This window comes from Nesoenas mayeri, assembly GCF_963082525.1.
Source record: "Nesoenas mayeri genome assembly, chromosome: W".
NCBI lineage: Eukaryota > Metazoa > Chordata > Aves > Columbiformes > Columbidae > Nesoenas > Nesoenas mayeri.
The window spans coordinates 3,174,384-3,189,006 of record NC_137553.1 but is presented as its reverse complement, the minus strand read 5'-3'; the positions used below and the strand labels follow the sequence as shown (position 1 = coordinate 3,189,006).

Below are 14,623 nucleotides of genomic sequence, written 5' to 3'. Positions count from 1 at the left end.
CTCTTTGTGCCCTAGTGTTTTTGGGTTTTATATTTGGCATAAATGGCTGGATTTTGGTATCAAGAGTGTGGGAAGAGGCCATGAACAGCCAGTTCCAGCCAGTTCTGAAACAAATGGAAAGAATCTATTGTGAAACAAACTTTCAAAGAATCAGAGGAGTATATGATGCCACTGCTCATATTTAATAAAGGACAGTTGCCAATAGGGGTAGGAGGTGCACTCTTGGAAGGAAGTGCTTCACACAGGAGCGGTGACACCCTCAAAAGGGACTGCGGCCCATGGTGAAACCCACACTGGAGCAGAGCAGTAAGAAGCAAGGAGCAGTGGAGGAAGCCAAGTAAGAAAAAAGGAGGGGCAGAAAGAAACCATTATGTGCTGACCCCAGTCTCCTGTGCTGCCTGTCACCTTGCTGAAGGAACTGGAACTCATTGGGTGTAACGTGGCAAAAACAAGGGGAGTTCATACTAAGGGAGTGGTGGTGGATAAGTGTCTGGCTTGTAGTTAACCCTGGGGAAGGGGGAGGAAAGGTGTTTAGGTGTTTCCCTAACTGTTTGTTTCTCTTTTCTTTCTCTCAATATCCAAATCAGTAATTAAATGTTAATGTTAGTTGACAATAAACTAAACAAAGTAAAGTTCTGTTTTGCCTGTGGCAGGTTTTCATCTTGCAATAGAAGTAGTTTTACATTCTACAGTAAATACATGGAATTTTCACAATAAAGTGTTTTTGTCTGCTATTGCATCTTGGACCTCTGGAACTCCTAGGTTACTTTGGCCCTGTGCAATGTGTGAGTAACTTAATAAATGAGTTATTACTTTAAAATAATAGGTTGCTTTTTTGCCCAATTGCTATACAGGGCAGGAGGGTCTCAGCCTTTTGCATTTCTTGTGTTTTGTGTGTCCTCTTGTTTATGGCAGTACATAAGCTAAGAGTCTAGTGATAAATTCCTCCCTAGTGTTCTGTGATGCAGGATTAATTGGTCACATACTGAACTCGGCTGAAACAGGCAGGATGTAGGAACAACCACAAAACCACGGATGAAATGCAAAGAGTAAATTTATTTTCTTTACCTCATGAATTGGGGGATCTCTGAAGCAGCACCCAGGGAGAAACACACAAGTGGGAATGCAGGTACCATGGAGCTTGGTCCTTGCCAGAGAGTTTTTTGAACCTGCTGTTTTTGTCTGTATATCAGGGATTCACGCAGGTATAGTTTACCACTGTGCTTTGATCTTTGCCACAACAGAGCAGGAATCTCAAGCACGTTCAACAGGGTGCCTCTGAGTCTATCACAGGCCTGTGTTATCTAAACACAGAGGTTCTACTTGTCAACCACCCAAGACTAAACAACAATTAGTATGATATATGTGTTTTTCTATACCCCAGCTGCAAGTCACTTGAGTGTGTTTACAGTCCTCCTCACCAATCTTCTGTCTCCTCCAGGCTGAACAAACCAAGTGATTTTAGCCGCTTCTCATATGGCTTCATCTCCAAACCCTTCACCAACTTTGTAGATCTCTTCTAAACACTCTCCAGTAGCTTAATATCTTTTTTATACTGTGGCACCCAGAACTGCACACAGTACTCCAGGTGAGGCCGCATCAATGCAGAGTAGAGCAGGACAATCACCTCCCTCGCCCGGCTGGCAATGCTGTGCTTGATGCACCCCAGGACACGGTTGGCCCTCTTGGCTGCCAGGGCACACTGTTGGCTCATGTTCAACTTGCCGTCGACCAGAACCCCCAGATCTCTCTCTGCGGAGCTGCTTTCCAGCATCTTGTCTCCCAGTCTGTATGTAGAGCCAGGGTTGCTGTGTCCCAGGTGCAAAATCTGGCACTTCCCCTTGTTGAACCTCATGCGGTTGGTGAATGCCCAGTTCTCCAATTTTTCCAGATTCCTCTGCAGGGCCTCTCTGCCCTTGAGAGTGTTAACAGCTCCTCCCAATTTTGTGTCATTGGTGAACTTACTTAGTATTCCCTCAAGGCCTATGTCCAAGTCATTTATGAAGACATTGAAGAGTGCTGGCTCTAAGATGGATCCCTGCAGAACCCCACTAGTAACTGGTTGCCAGCCTGACATAACCCCGTTTACTAGAATCCTTTGAGCCTGGCCCATCAGCCAATTGCTCACCCACTGCATTGTGTGTTTATCCAGCTGTATGCTGGACATTTTGTCCAGGAGGATACTGTGAGAGACAGTATCAAAGGCTTTACTGAAATCCAAAAAGATCACATTGACAGGCTTCCCTTGGTCGACTAGGTGGGTAACATCTGTTTGTTAAACAGAACTTTCCCCTCATGAACCAGTGCTGGCTGGGACCAATGACTGCATTGTCATTCGGATGTTTTTCAATAACTCCCAGAACAATCTTCTCCATGATTTTGCCAGGAACAGAAGTGAGGCTGACGGGCCTGTTGTTGCCAGGGTCATCCCTGTTGTCCTTGTAGACTGGGACGACGTTTGTCAGCTTCCAGTCAACTGGGACCTCTCCAGATTCCCAGGAGCATTGAAAAATCACAGAGAGAGGTCTCACTATGACATCAGCCAGCTCTTTAAGTACCCTTGGATAAATTCCATTAGGCCCCATCAACTTGTAGGGATCTAGCTGGAGTAGCAAATCCCCTACAAGTTCCATATTTATTGGGAGTTTATTGTTCTTGCAGTCATGGTTTTCTAGCCCAGGGCTATGGGGGTCCCCAACTCCATCTTTGTGATAAAGACCAAGGCAATGAAATTACTTGGCTTTGTCTATGTCCCTGTTTATAAGGTGATCATGGTCATTGAATAATGGGCCAATGTTATTTCTGGTTTGCCTTTTGCCATTAACATTTTTAAGAAAACCCTTTTTATTGTCCGTCACAGTTCTGGCCAGCTTCAATTCTAATTGAGCTTTGGCCGCATGAATTTCCTCCCTACAGTGGCGAGCAGCATCTCTATAGTCCTCCCGTGACGCCTGACCTTGCTTCCACTGATCATATACTTTATTTTTTTTGCCTTAGTTCTAGAAGAAGATTCCTGCTTAACCTTGCCTTGCCTGCTAGATTTTCAGCATTTTGGAATTGCCTGGTTTTGTGCTTTTAGTAGGTAGTACTTAAAAAGCGACCAACACTGATGGACCCCAGCACTTTCAAAAGCTTCTTCCCAGGGGACTTTATTAAGTAAGTTCTCTGAGCAACCTTAAGTCTGCTCTCCATATATCCAGAGCTGAGGTCTTGGTGTCAGTTTTCCTCCCATTAGCATAGATTTTAAACCTGACTGCTTCATGGTCACTGTGGCTAATGGGGCCACCAATGGCCACTTCACCCACGGGACCCTCTCTGTTACTGACAATCAAATCTAGGAAGGCACCTTTCCTGGTTGATTCCCTTAGTACCTGTACCATGAAGTTATCGTCTAGATGCTTTAGGAGTCTTCTGGACCTGTTGGTGCCAGCTGTATGATATTCCAAATTGACATCTGGCAGAGAGTAGAGATGTTCTCAGTGTTTGATGGAATTTATTCCAATGCACAGCATTCTATTCTGGATACACATATTTAGATCTCACTTTGCAGTTATGCTTCTGTTTTCCTCTGAAATCAGGAATTATAGGATTTTGAAAAGAAAGACAAGTGTTTCCATTTTAAGGGATTTTTTAATTACCGGTAATAAAACTGGCAGGGTTTTCTCAGCTTCCAAGAATGTTAGAGTGGGTCTTATAGAAGCAGAAACCGTTGTCATCTATTGTAAGTTTCAGTGCATGAATGTTTGGGAGTAATTTGGTTGTTCTAGCATATAGCTCTGAATGAGTCAAACTTCCTAACAATAGCTCTCCTGAGTAACGGAAAAGTCTAGAGGACAAAGTCCATTGAAACAGTAGTAATTTGTCAGAAGGCTGACTGTAGCACTGAAAACAGCAACTTGCAAGTTATCTATATTGAAACAAAGAAATAAACTTAACAGCAGAGTCAATTATACTGTTAAGTGGCATTCTTTATTTTATCAGTGCTGGGGAACACTGGGGATCATCCTCCATAAGTGCTCCAGCAACTGGATGCTCTTGCATTGCTTATGTTCACATAATTATTACATATGCATTACAATTTTTGAAAAATTTGACATACAATACATCTATACTAAGAAATAATTGATGATGTTAGTTACAATTGCTTAGTTTCTTACTTACAATACATCTATTAATTATTAGTTAAATATAAACTAAGCACTCTGCTTCTAAACAATGTATCACTTAATCTTCTGTCTCCCTCTTGTCATGCAGAAGGATCTAAAACTTGAAAAATATCCCCTCATTTTGCAGGTGATCAGAAAGCATTTATCTCATGTCAATTGGTTAATGACGGGTATGTCTTTTGTAACTTAATCACAGCATACATAAATTTGGCAGCTTCTCTTCAATATAGGGCTTTCTTTGAATCACAGTTACCTTGATGCCTCTTTAATATTGAGCTTTAGGCTACAGTGATTATGGAATTTCTGGAAATGATTAAGTCATGTGATAGGAAGCTTGGTGTTAATGTATTTTCAGAATTCACTGAATGGCATTTGTGTAAAAAACAAAATAACTCCCCAAATCAACCAAACATGGAAAACCCAAACCAAAACAAACCCCTGCCTCTTTCCTTCTCCTTTCCTTGTTTTTCTTGCAGAATTTTCTACTGCAAAAGATCATTCCTGAACCATGGAGGTGCTACAGTGTGATAGCTGTGATTTCCGAGCTCCATCCTATGAAGACCTAAAAGCTCACATTCAGGATGTTCATACTGCTTTTCTGCAGCCAACAGATGTCTCTGATGAAAACCCTAGCCAGTCAAAGTCTGGCTCCATGAATGCTAGCAACCAGACTGAGATTGAATTTTCTTCTGTAAAGGATGAATTTACAATTGCAGATGAAATAGCAGGTAAACCTCAACCCTAAGCCACTATCTCACATGTGACTTAGTTCAGTGCATTTTAATTGGTATGTTCCAGTGTAATTTTAAAAAACTGTTATCTCTATCACTATGGTAGTGAAGTGAATGATGTTTAGATACAGCCATATTTTTTCTGTAAATGCAAATATGTGGATTTGTTGTCTTGCTATTTTTCACATGCTTCTTCATATTGCTTCTTTTCCTTTGCTTTACACCACCATGAGCTCTAGAAGAGTTTTGAACTTTACTAGTGTACCTTTTTATTTCAAGAAATTTATTTTGGAAATTGTCTATCCCAAATTATGTACCATCTGTTAGTTTTCTGATCATTCTTGTATGCACAGGTCTAATCATAAATGAAGGAATCCTGGTGTGATTAGCATATCCAAGATGTGTGCGTGTATCATATGCATACAGGGTAGATGGGGGGAAGCTGTTTAATTTTGCTTATTTACATATTTACTTTTTAATTCTTATTTTAGGGCAAAATGCAACTCAGATGGGGACCGGAAGTTATTATAGCAAAAGCCAAAGTTTTTATGGTCAACATATGGCTCCAAATCCTAAACCAAACAAGTTTTTCCAGTGCAAATTCTGTGTGCGTTACTTCCGATCTAAAAATCTCCTCATAGAGCACACTCGCAAGGTTCATGGAGCACAAGTTGGGGGGAGCTCAGTAGGGTCACACACTGCTGGATACTTAAATTACAATATCATGATGCACGAGGGGTTTGGCAAAGTTTTCTCTTGCCAGTTCTGCACCTACAAATCACCAAGGCGTGCAAGGATTATTAAGCACCAGAAAATGTATCACAAAAACAATCTGAAGGAGAGTTTAACCCCTACTGCTACATCTGCTGTATGTGAATTGACATCTGCCTCTGTGCCAGTGCAGGAACCTTGCAAGGAATTGCCTGCAGAGGTGATAGAACGGAGCATTTTGGAGTCCGTGGTCAAGCCTCTAACTAAGTCCAGAGGCAACTTTTGCTGTGAATGGTGCAGTTACCAGACACCTCGAAGGGAGCGCTGGTGTGACCATATGATGAAGAAGCACCGCAGCATGGTAAAAATATTGTCAAGTTTGAGGCAGGAACAAGACAGAACATGTGTGCAGAGTAAGAGTGCCCAGAATGCCTCCCCAAACTCTAATTACATCTCTATGAATATGACAGGATGTGATATGTTGAACGCTGATATCTCAAATTTCAGAAGCTCTATGGGCAATTCCCTTATCAGGCTCAACTCTTCTATATCCTCTAAGTTTTCTTCTGTGTCTTATCCTCAAATTAAGTCTAAATTACCTTACAATTCGGGCATGGTTGATTTATCTGACAGATCCCGCCATGGAGTTGCTGACATGACAAATTCTTCTGTTGACTTGGAAACAAATAGAATGCTAAATGACTCCAGCTCAGATGAAGAGCTAAATGAAGTGGACAGCGAAAATGACTTGAACTCTGTGGACCACCAGACTTCGGGAATATCTGCAGAGCAACTGATGGGATCTGATGGCAACAAACTGTTGGAAACAAAAGGAATTCCCTTCAGAAGATACATTAACAGGTTCCAATGTCCTTTTTGCCCTTTTCTCACAATGCACCGCCGAAGCATCTCCCGTCACATTGAGAATATCCACCTATCTGGAAAGACAACTGTATACAAATGCAATGAATGCCCTTTCACCTGTAAGAGTTCGTTAAAGCTTGGAGCTCATAGGCAATGTCATGCAGGTACAACAGCAGACTGGGACACTGTGAATTCTCAGAGTGAAAACATTGTCTCCTCTTTGAATGACAACATGTTTTCTTATGAAAGTGGAAATATAAATGAAAGGAAGTCAGCTGGGATGACAGAAACAGTGCAGCAGCAACAGCAGCAGTTGTCTCAACCCCATTTACAGCATCCTTATAAGTGCACAATGTGTAACTATTCTACCACTACTTTGAAAGGCCTCAGAGTTCATCAGCAGCACAAGCACTCATTTTGTGACAACTTACCAAAATATGATGGACTGCCATCCAACATGCCACAAGAGAGTGAGGCAGATGCTCTCACCTCTGTCAGCACAGTGAAGAAAAGCCAGACGTCAATTCTTGGTCTCTCATCTAAAAATAACTTTGTTGCTAAGGTTGCTCGGAAGGTATCAAATGACTGCCCTTTGTATCTCTCACCACTGAAGAAAAAAACTAGAATTGATGAAATAGCAAGCAACCTGCAGAGCAAAATAAACCAAAACAAACAGCAAGAAGATGCTGTGATTAATGTAGAGGATGATGAGGAAGAAGAGGAAGATGAGGTGGAGATAGAAGTGGAATTAGACAGAGAAGAAGAACAAACAGAACCAGTGGTGGAGGTTTCTAGTTCTTATGTGCCCCAGCAAATGTGGGGGAGAAAGACTAATGATTCCCAGGAGGATGTAAACTTCAAAAATATGCATCATGATTACAATTCAACCAATGGAGCAGAGATTGAACTTACTTTATCTGAAGATGAGGCAGATTATTTTTCTTCCATTAACATGAAAGATCAGCAGAGCCCTAATGCCTCTGTTCTGGGAAGCCAGCCAAATATGTACGGCCCTGATCAGAACAATGAGAATGTGGAGATTAATGACTCTGGAAAGCTTTACTGTTGTAAACACTGTTATTTTAGCAACAAATCTGCTAGGAGTGTTAGCACCCACTACCAACGGATGCACCCCTACATAAAATTCAGCTTTAGGTATATCTTGGATCCAAATGATCACAGTGCAGTATACAGGTGCCTTGAATGTTATATTGACTATATGAACTTTGAAGACCTGCAGCAACACTATGGAGAGCATCACCCTGAAGCTATGAATGTATTGAACTCTGATCACTCTGATCTGATCTACAGCTGTCGCTTCTGTTCTTACACTAGCCCAAATGTTAGAAGCCTGATGCCGCATTACCAAAGAATGCATCCAACAGTGAAAATTAACAATGCAATGATATTTTCAAGCTATGTTGTTGAGCAGCAAGAAGGACTAAACACAGAGTCTCAGACACTGAAAGAGACCTTGAATTCTGCTCCAAAAACTATGGCAACCTCCACCCCCATTGCTCATAGGATTACTATGCCAGTAAGTTTTAACAAAAGTGCCACAAAGAGTTTTAGTCCTGAATGTGAAAATCAGAAGGCACCTTCAGTCAATTCTGTGGTTGTTTATGACTGTGATTTGTGCTCATTTGCAAGCCCTAACATGCATTCAGTTCTGGTGCATTACCAGAAAAAACACCCTGAAGAAAAAGCATCATATTTCAGAATTCAGAAGACCATGCATATAGCTTCTGTTGACAGGAGCTCTGCTCTGGCTCAGATGTCTTTTGAGATGGGATTGTCTGTCTCCTCAAAACTGTCCAACTTGGCTTCTCAAACTCCACCTCCCCCACCACTGCCCCCAGACCTTGCTCCTGAACTCTATTATTGCAAACACTGTTCATACAGCAACCGTTCAGTTGTGGGAGTGCTTGTTCACTACCAGAAAAGGCATCCGGAAATAAAGGTCACTGCCAAGTACATCAGGCAGGCACCCCCTACTGCGGCAATGATGAAGGCTGGTGAGCTGCCACCTGGGATTCAGAAACTCTCAGTGTCAGTGCAGCAGTTGAGCCAGGGCAGTTCTGAGAGCTCTGTGATTCCCCTTGAGAATGAAATGTTCTTCTGCCAACACTGCGATTATGGAAATCAGACCGTGAAAGGTGTGCTCATTCATTATCAAAAGAAGCATCATGATTTCAAAGCCAATGCAGATGTGATTAGGCAGCATACAGCCACCATTAGAAGCCTTTGTGATTGTAACCAGAATAAATCATCTGGCAGCCTGCCTACTCACACCTCCAGCACTGAACAGGACAAGACAAAGCTGAGAGCCCTCAAATGCAGGCAGTGTAGCTACACATCACCTTACTTCTATGTATTGAGGAAGCATATTAAGAAAGACCACCCGAATCTGAAGGCCACGGTCACGTCCATTCTGAGATGGGCATTTTTGGATGGCTTGATAGAAGTTGGTTATCACTGTGAATGGTGCATTTATTCACATACAGAACCAAGTGGTTTGCTTGTGCATTACCAAAGGAGGCATCCTGAACATTATGTTGACTATACGTATATGGCAACTAAACTTTGGGCAGGTCCGGATCCTTCCCCTCCTACCCTCGTGATGCCAACAGAGGCAAAGACCTATAAATGCAGAGACTGCATTTTTGAAGCATCTTCCATTTTGGATATTACTAATCACTACCAGACTTTGCACCCTTGGGCTATGAATGAGGATGAATCTGTATTGTTAGATATCATTAAGGAGAAAGATGCTGATGAGAAAATTGTCACACAGCTTGATGAAGTTAGGGCCAGGATTAATTCTGAAAACCAGGTAACATCACAGATGGACCAGGATGTGGAGGACCCCAGCCTTTCCCAGGAAAAAACTATTCAGCTGGCTTCTGCAAACCCTGCCATCTCCTCCACTCCATATCAATGTACAGTTTGCCAGTCTGAGTACAATAACTTGCATGGCCTCCTAACACATTATGGCAAAAAGCATCCTGGCATGAAAGTGAAAGCTTCTGACTTTGCACAGGACATAGACATTAAACCAGGGGCTGTGTACAAGTGCAGACATTGTCCATACATTAACACACGCATTCATGGTGTCCTCACACATTACCAGAAACGGCACCCATCAGTAAAGGTCACTGCTGAAGACTTTGTGCATGATATGGAACAGTCAAATGACATCGCCCAGAATGACATAGAAGAGACAAGTAGGATTTTCAAGCAAGGCTATGGTGCATACCGGTGCAAACTATGCCCTTACACCCATGGCACACTGGAGAAGCTCAAAATTCACTATGAGAAATACCATAATCAGCCTGAATTTGATGTTTTTGCTCAGTCACCACCAAAGGTGTCTGCCTCAATGGAGCCAGGCATCATAACTGAAATCAAGGCCTCCCCAGAAATTGCTGCTGATGGTGTTGGAGAAGTCTCTATCTCAGCACCTCATTTATCCAGTTCTCAATTAGTGTCTCACACAGTGTTCCGGTGTCAGCTCTGCAAATACTTCTGTTCTACCCGGAAGGGGATAGCCAGGCACTACCGCATCAAACATAATAATGTTCGGGCACAACCAGAAGGCAAGAGTAACCTCTTCAAGTGTGCTTTGTGTTCCTACACCAACCCTATCCGTAAAGGGCTTGCAGCACACTACCAGAAAAGGCATGACATTGATGCTTACTACACTCATTGTTTAGCAGCCTCCAGGACAGTAAGCAACAAACCCAATAAACTGATCATTCCATCTCCTCCCAAAGATGACACTATTCAGTTAAGTGAGGAGCTGAGGAAGGCTGTGGAAAAGAAGAAATGTTCACTTTGTTCCTTTCAGTCTTTTAGCAAAAAAGGTATTGTATCCCACTACATGAAGCGTCACCCTGGTGTTTTCCCAAAGAAGCAGCATGCTAGCAAGCTGGGGGTTTACTTCACTGTCGTGTATGCCGATGAGCATGAAAAGTTAACTCCAACTGAGGAAAGGAATTACTTTGAAAAGCCTGAGGTGGAGAGCAAGGCTCAGGAAACTGAGTGGCTTCCCCTCAGATGCATAAAATGTTTCAAGCTATCCTTCAGTACAGCAGAGCTGCTGTGCATGCACTACACTGATCACCACAACAAGGATTTGAAGAGAGATTTTACCATAGTGGGAAGTGGCACCCACTCTCATAATGCTGTCTACCAGTGCAAGCACTGTGATACTAAACTGCATAGCATGACAGAGCTGACCTCACACTTGAATAGTCACAATGAGGAATTCCAGAAGCGTGCCAAACGTCAGGAGAGGAGGAAACAGCTTTTGAGCAAGCAGAAATATGCAGATGGTGCTTTTACAGATTTCAAACAAGAAAGGGTAAGGATCTGTGTGTCTGGTCTCCTCTGCTTCCTCTCCCCCAGGGAGAAAAGCAAACCAAAAGCTGTTCTTCTATACCCCAAGAGGCTCCTTATATACTCATGTTCTCTTTGTCAGTCAAATGAATGTAGCTTAATGAGTGATTAAGCATGTCAACGAGCTCTATAAGTCGGTTACATATTCTGCTTTAATTTCCAGCATTCTCCACCTCTTCCTAGATCCATGGGAAGCTCTGCTCCTTCCAACTGTTTACTTCAGGATTTGCCCTGTCTTCCTTCCTCCTTCCCACCCTGGCTGATAGAGTCCCTTGAGAGGCAGTGCTAAAGGCAAAGGAGTCCAGGAAAGCTGGACATTCTTCAAGAAGGAAATCTTAAAGGCATAGGAGCAAGCTATCCCCATGTGACAAAATACAAGTTGGCAGGGAAGGAGACTGGCCTGCCTGAACAGAGAGCTTCAGCTGGAACTCAGGAAAAAAAAGAGAGTTTATGAACTTAGGAAGAAGGGGCAGGCAATTCAGGAGGACTACAAGGATGATGTGAGGTTATGGAGGGAGAAAATTAGAAGGGCCAAAGCCTAACTAGAACTTAATCTGGCTACTGCCATAAAAGACAATGAAAAATGTTTCTATAACTACATTAGCAACAAAAGGAGGGCTAAGGAAAATCTCCATCCTTTATTGGATGCGGGAGGAAACATAGTGACAAAGGATGAGGAAAAGGCTGAGGTACTTAATGCCTTCTTTACCTCAGTTTTCAGTAGTAAGACCAGCCAACCCCCTGAGCTGGAAGATGGGGTGAAGAACAGAATGAAGCCCTCATAATGCAAGTGGAAATGGTTAGTGACGTGCTACACTACTTAGAGACACACAAGTCTACTGCACTGGATGGGATCCACCTAAGGGTACTGAGGGAGCTGGAAGAAGTGCTCACCAAGCCATTTTCCATCATTTAGCAGCAGTTATGGTTAACCAGGGAGGTCCCAGTTGATTGGAGGGTAGCAACCTAGAGGAAGGGCAGGAAAGAAGATCCAGGGAACTGGAGTCAGCCTGTCGGTCTGACCTCAATGCTGGGGAAGGTAATGGAGCACATAATCCTGAGTGCCATCACACGGCACGTACAGGACAACCAGGCGAACAAGCCCAGTACACAAGGGTTTATGAAAGGCAGGTCCTGCTTGACTCACCTGATCTCCTTCTATGACAAGGGGACCTGTTTAGTGGATGAGGGAAAGGCTGTGGATGTTGTTTACCTTAACATTAGTTAAAGCATTTGACACTGTTTCCCACAGTATTCTCCTGGAGAAACTAGCTACTCATGGCTTGGACGGGCATCCTCTTTGCTGGGTAAAAAAATGTCTTGATAGCCAGGCCCAAAGAGTTATGGTGAATGGAGTCAAATCCATTTGGTGGCCAGTCACAAGTGGTGTTCCCCAGGGCTCAGTATTGGGGCCAGTTCTGTTCAATATCTTTATCAACAATCTGGATGAGGGGATTGAGTGCACCCTCAGTAAATTTTCAGGCAACACCAAGTTGGGAGAAAGTGTTGATCTGCTGGAGGGTAGGGAGGCTCTACAGTGGGATCTGGACTGGCTGGATTGATGGGCTGAGGCCAATTGTATGATGTTCAACAAGGCCAAGTGCCGGGTCGTGCACTTGGGTCACAACAACCCCATGTAGTGCTACAGGCTTGGAGAAGAGTGTCTGGAAAGCTGCCTGGCAGAAAAAGACCTGGGGGTGTTGGTCAACAGGTGGCTGAATATGAGCCAGCAGTGTGCCCAGGTGGCCAAAAAGGCCAATAGCATTCTGCCTTGTAATGGAAATAGTGTGGCCAGAAGGATTAGGGAAGTGATCATACCCTGTACTTGGTGCTGGCGAGGCTGCACCTTGAATACTCTGTTCATTTTTGGACCTCTCACTACAAGAAAGACATTGAAGTGCTGGAGATTTTGCAAAGAAGGGCAAAGAAGTATACAGAGGGCAAGTCTTATGAGGAGCGGTTGAGGGAACTGGGGTTATTTACCCTGGAGAAAAGGAGGCTGAGGGGACACTTTATAGCTTTCTATAACTACCTGAAAGGAGGTTGTAGTGAGGTGGGTGTCGGTCTCTTCTCCCAAGTAACAAGTGATAGGATGAGAGGAAATGGCCTCATGTTGTACCAGGGGAGGTTTAGGCTGGATATTAGTAAAAATTTCTTCAGTGAAAGGATTGTCATGCATTGGAACAGGCTGCCCTGGGAAATTATGGAGTCACCATCTCTGGAGATATTTAAAAGACCTGGAGATGAGGTTTTTAGGGACATGGTTTAGAGGTGGACTGGGCAGTGTTAGGTTAATGGTTGGATTTGACAGCCTAAGTGATTCTACGATCTGTTCTATGATTCTATGGTCTCATGGATGGCTGTCTGTACCTGATATTTATTTTTTATTGCAAGGCTGCTGTTTGCTTTCTCATAGATTTTTTAGCAAATGTCCCATTTTACTACTCATCAATGTACCTGAAATAACACATCAATTTACTTCTCAAGCTTATCTATTTCAGTAGATTTTCTGATAAAGAAACTGATGTTTATGTGCATCTGTCCAATATCTTCAAGCTTTGGGCAAGTGTTCCTGTGAACACAAGACCCTTCTCCCCATCTGGAGTAACTCTGCTTGCTGTAGAGAAGCATACAATTGGAGGCAGGGGGGAACCATGAAAGAGCATGTCTTGGCCTTGTAAGTTAAAAATAAATGGTCTTACAGAGGACTACTATTATGCAGAAACTCAAGGTTTTTTCTATGCATGTTCTGTCCACCTATTTTGAGGACTTCCATAGAAGTCAGCACAAAATGAGGTTGAAGTTTTGCACAATAGCATGTTGTAGTGGGCTGACCTTGGCTGGACACCAAGTGCCCACCAAGCCGTTCTATCACTCCCCCTCCTCAGCAGGACAGGAGGTAAGAAAATAAGATGGAAAGGAAAACGGATTTATTCTCTACTTCCTATCAACAGGCAATGTCCAGCCACTTCCTGGGAACTAGGGCTTCAGTACATGTAGTGGTTTCTCCAGAAGACTAACACTGAAATAACGATCCTTTCTCTTAGCATTTATTTCTGAGCAGATGTCATATGGTATGGAATATCCCTTCGGTCAGTTTGGGTCAGATGTCTTGGTTATGTCCCCTCCCAAGATCTTACCCATCCCCAGCCTACTGGCCGTTGGGGGTGAGGGAGGGAAATGTTGGAGAGATAGCCTTGATGCTGTGGGATCACTGCTCGGCAGTAACCAAAACACTGGTGAGTTATCAACACCTTTCTAGCTACCAATACAAAACACAACACTATGAAGGCTGATATGGGAAAAATTAACTCCATCTCAGCCAGACCCAATACATGTGTACACTAAATGCAATTTCGCTTAAGGTGCAAAATCTGGTCTGGGTATATTCCTAAAAGTGAGATATCAGAAGCATGTTTCAGTATTATGTTAGTATGACTGATTAATACTAATGTGCTTCAATAGGCTTTTGGATACTTGGAAGATGCTTCAAAATTTAAGGAGAGGAAAGTAGTTGGCTACAAATGTAAATTTTGTGTGGAAGTTCATCCAACGCTTCGAGCCATCTGTAATCACCTCCGTAAGCACGTCCAGTATGGGAACGTTTCTTCTGTGTCAGCTACAGTAAAGGTGAGAATTCTGTGAACTGACAGCATTTTTTGTTTGATATTAAGGCCTAACTGAAAGCCTGTAGAGGGCTCCGATGGAGTCAAATGTGTTTTGGTTTGGATATTCTAAACAGTTAAGCATGAC

General features: G+C 43.0%; 1 protein-coding gene across 1 annotated transcript in view; it reads left to right on the top strand.

Moving 5' to 3' along the window:
• Positions 1-4,674: 4,674 nt before the first annotated feature.
• The window catches only part of LOC308051442 (zinc finger protein 462-like), a gene marked incomplete at both ends in the record, with an annotated part of 69,290 nt that continues 59,341 nt past the window's right edge, over positions 4,675-14,623 (top strand). The window contains 3 exons of the mRNA XM_080361874.1: positions 4,675-4,894; positions 5,389-10,835; positions 14,336-14,500. Coding sequence (XP_080218000.1) covers positions 4,675-4,894; positions 5,389-10,835; positions 14,336-14,500 — 5,832 coding nt within the window. The remainder of the gene's footprint in view (positions 4,895-5,388; positions 10,836-14,335; positions 14,501-14,623) is intronic.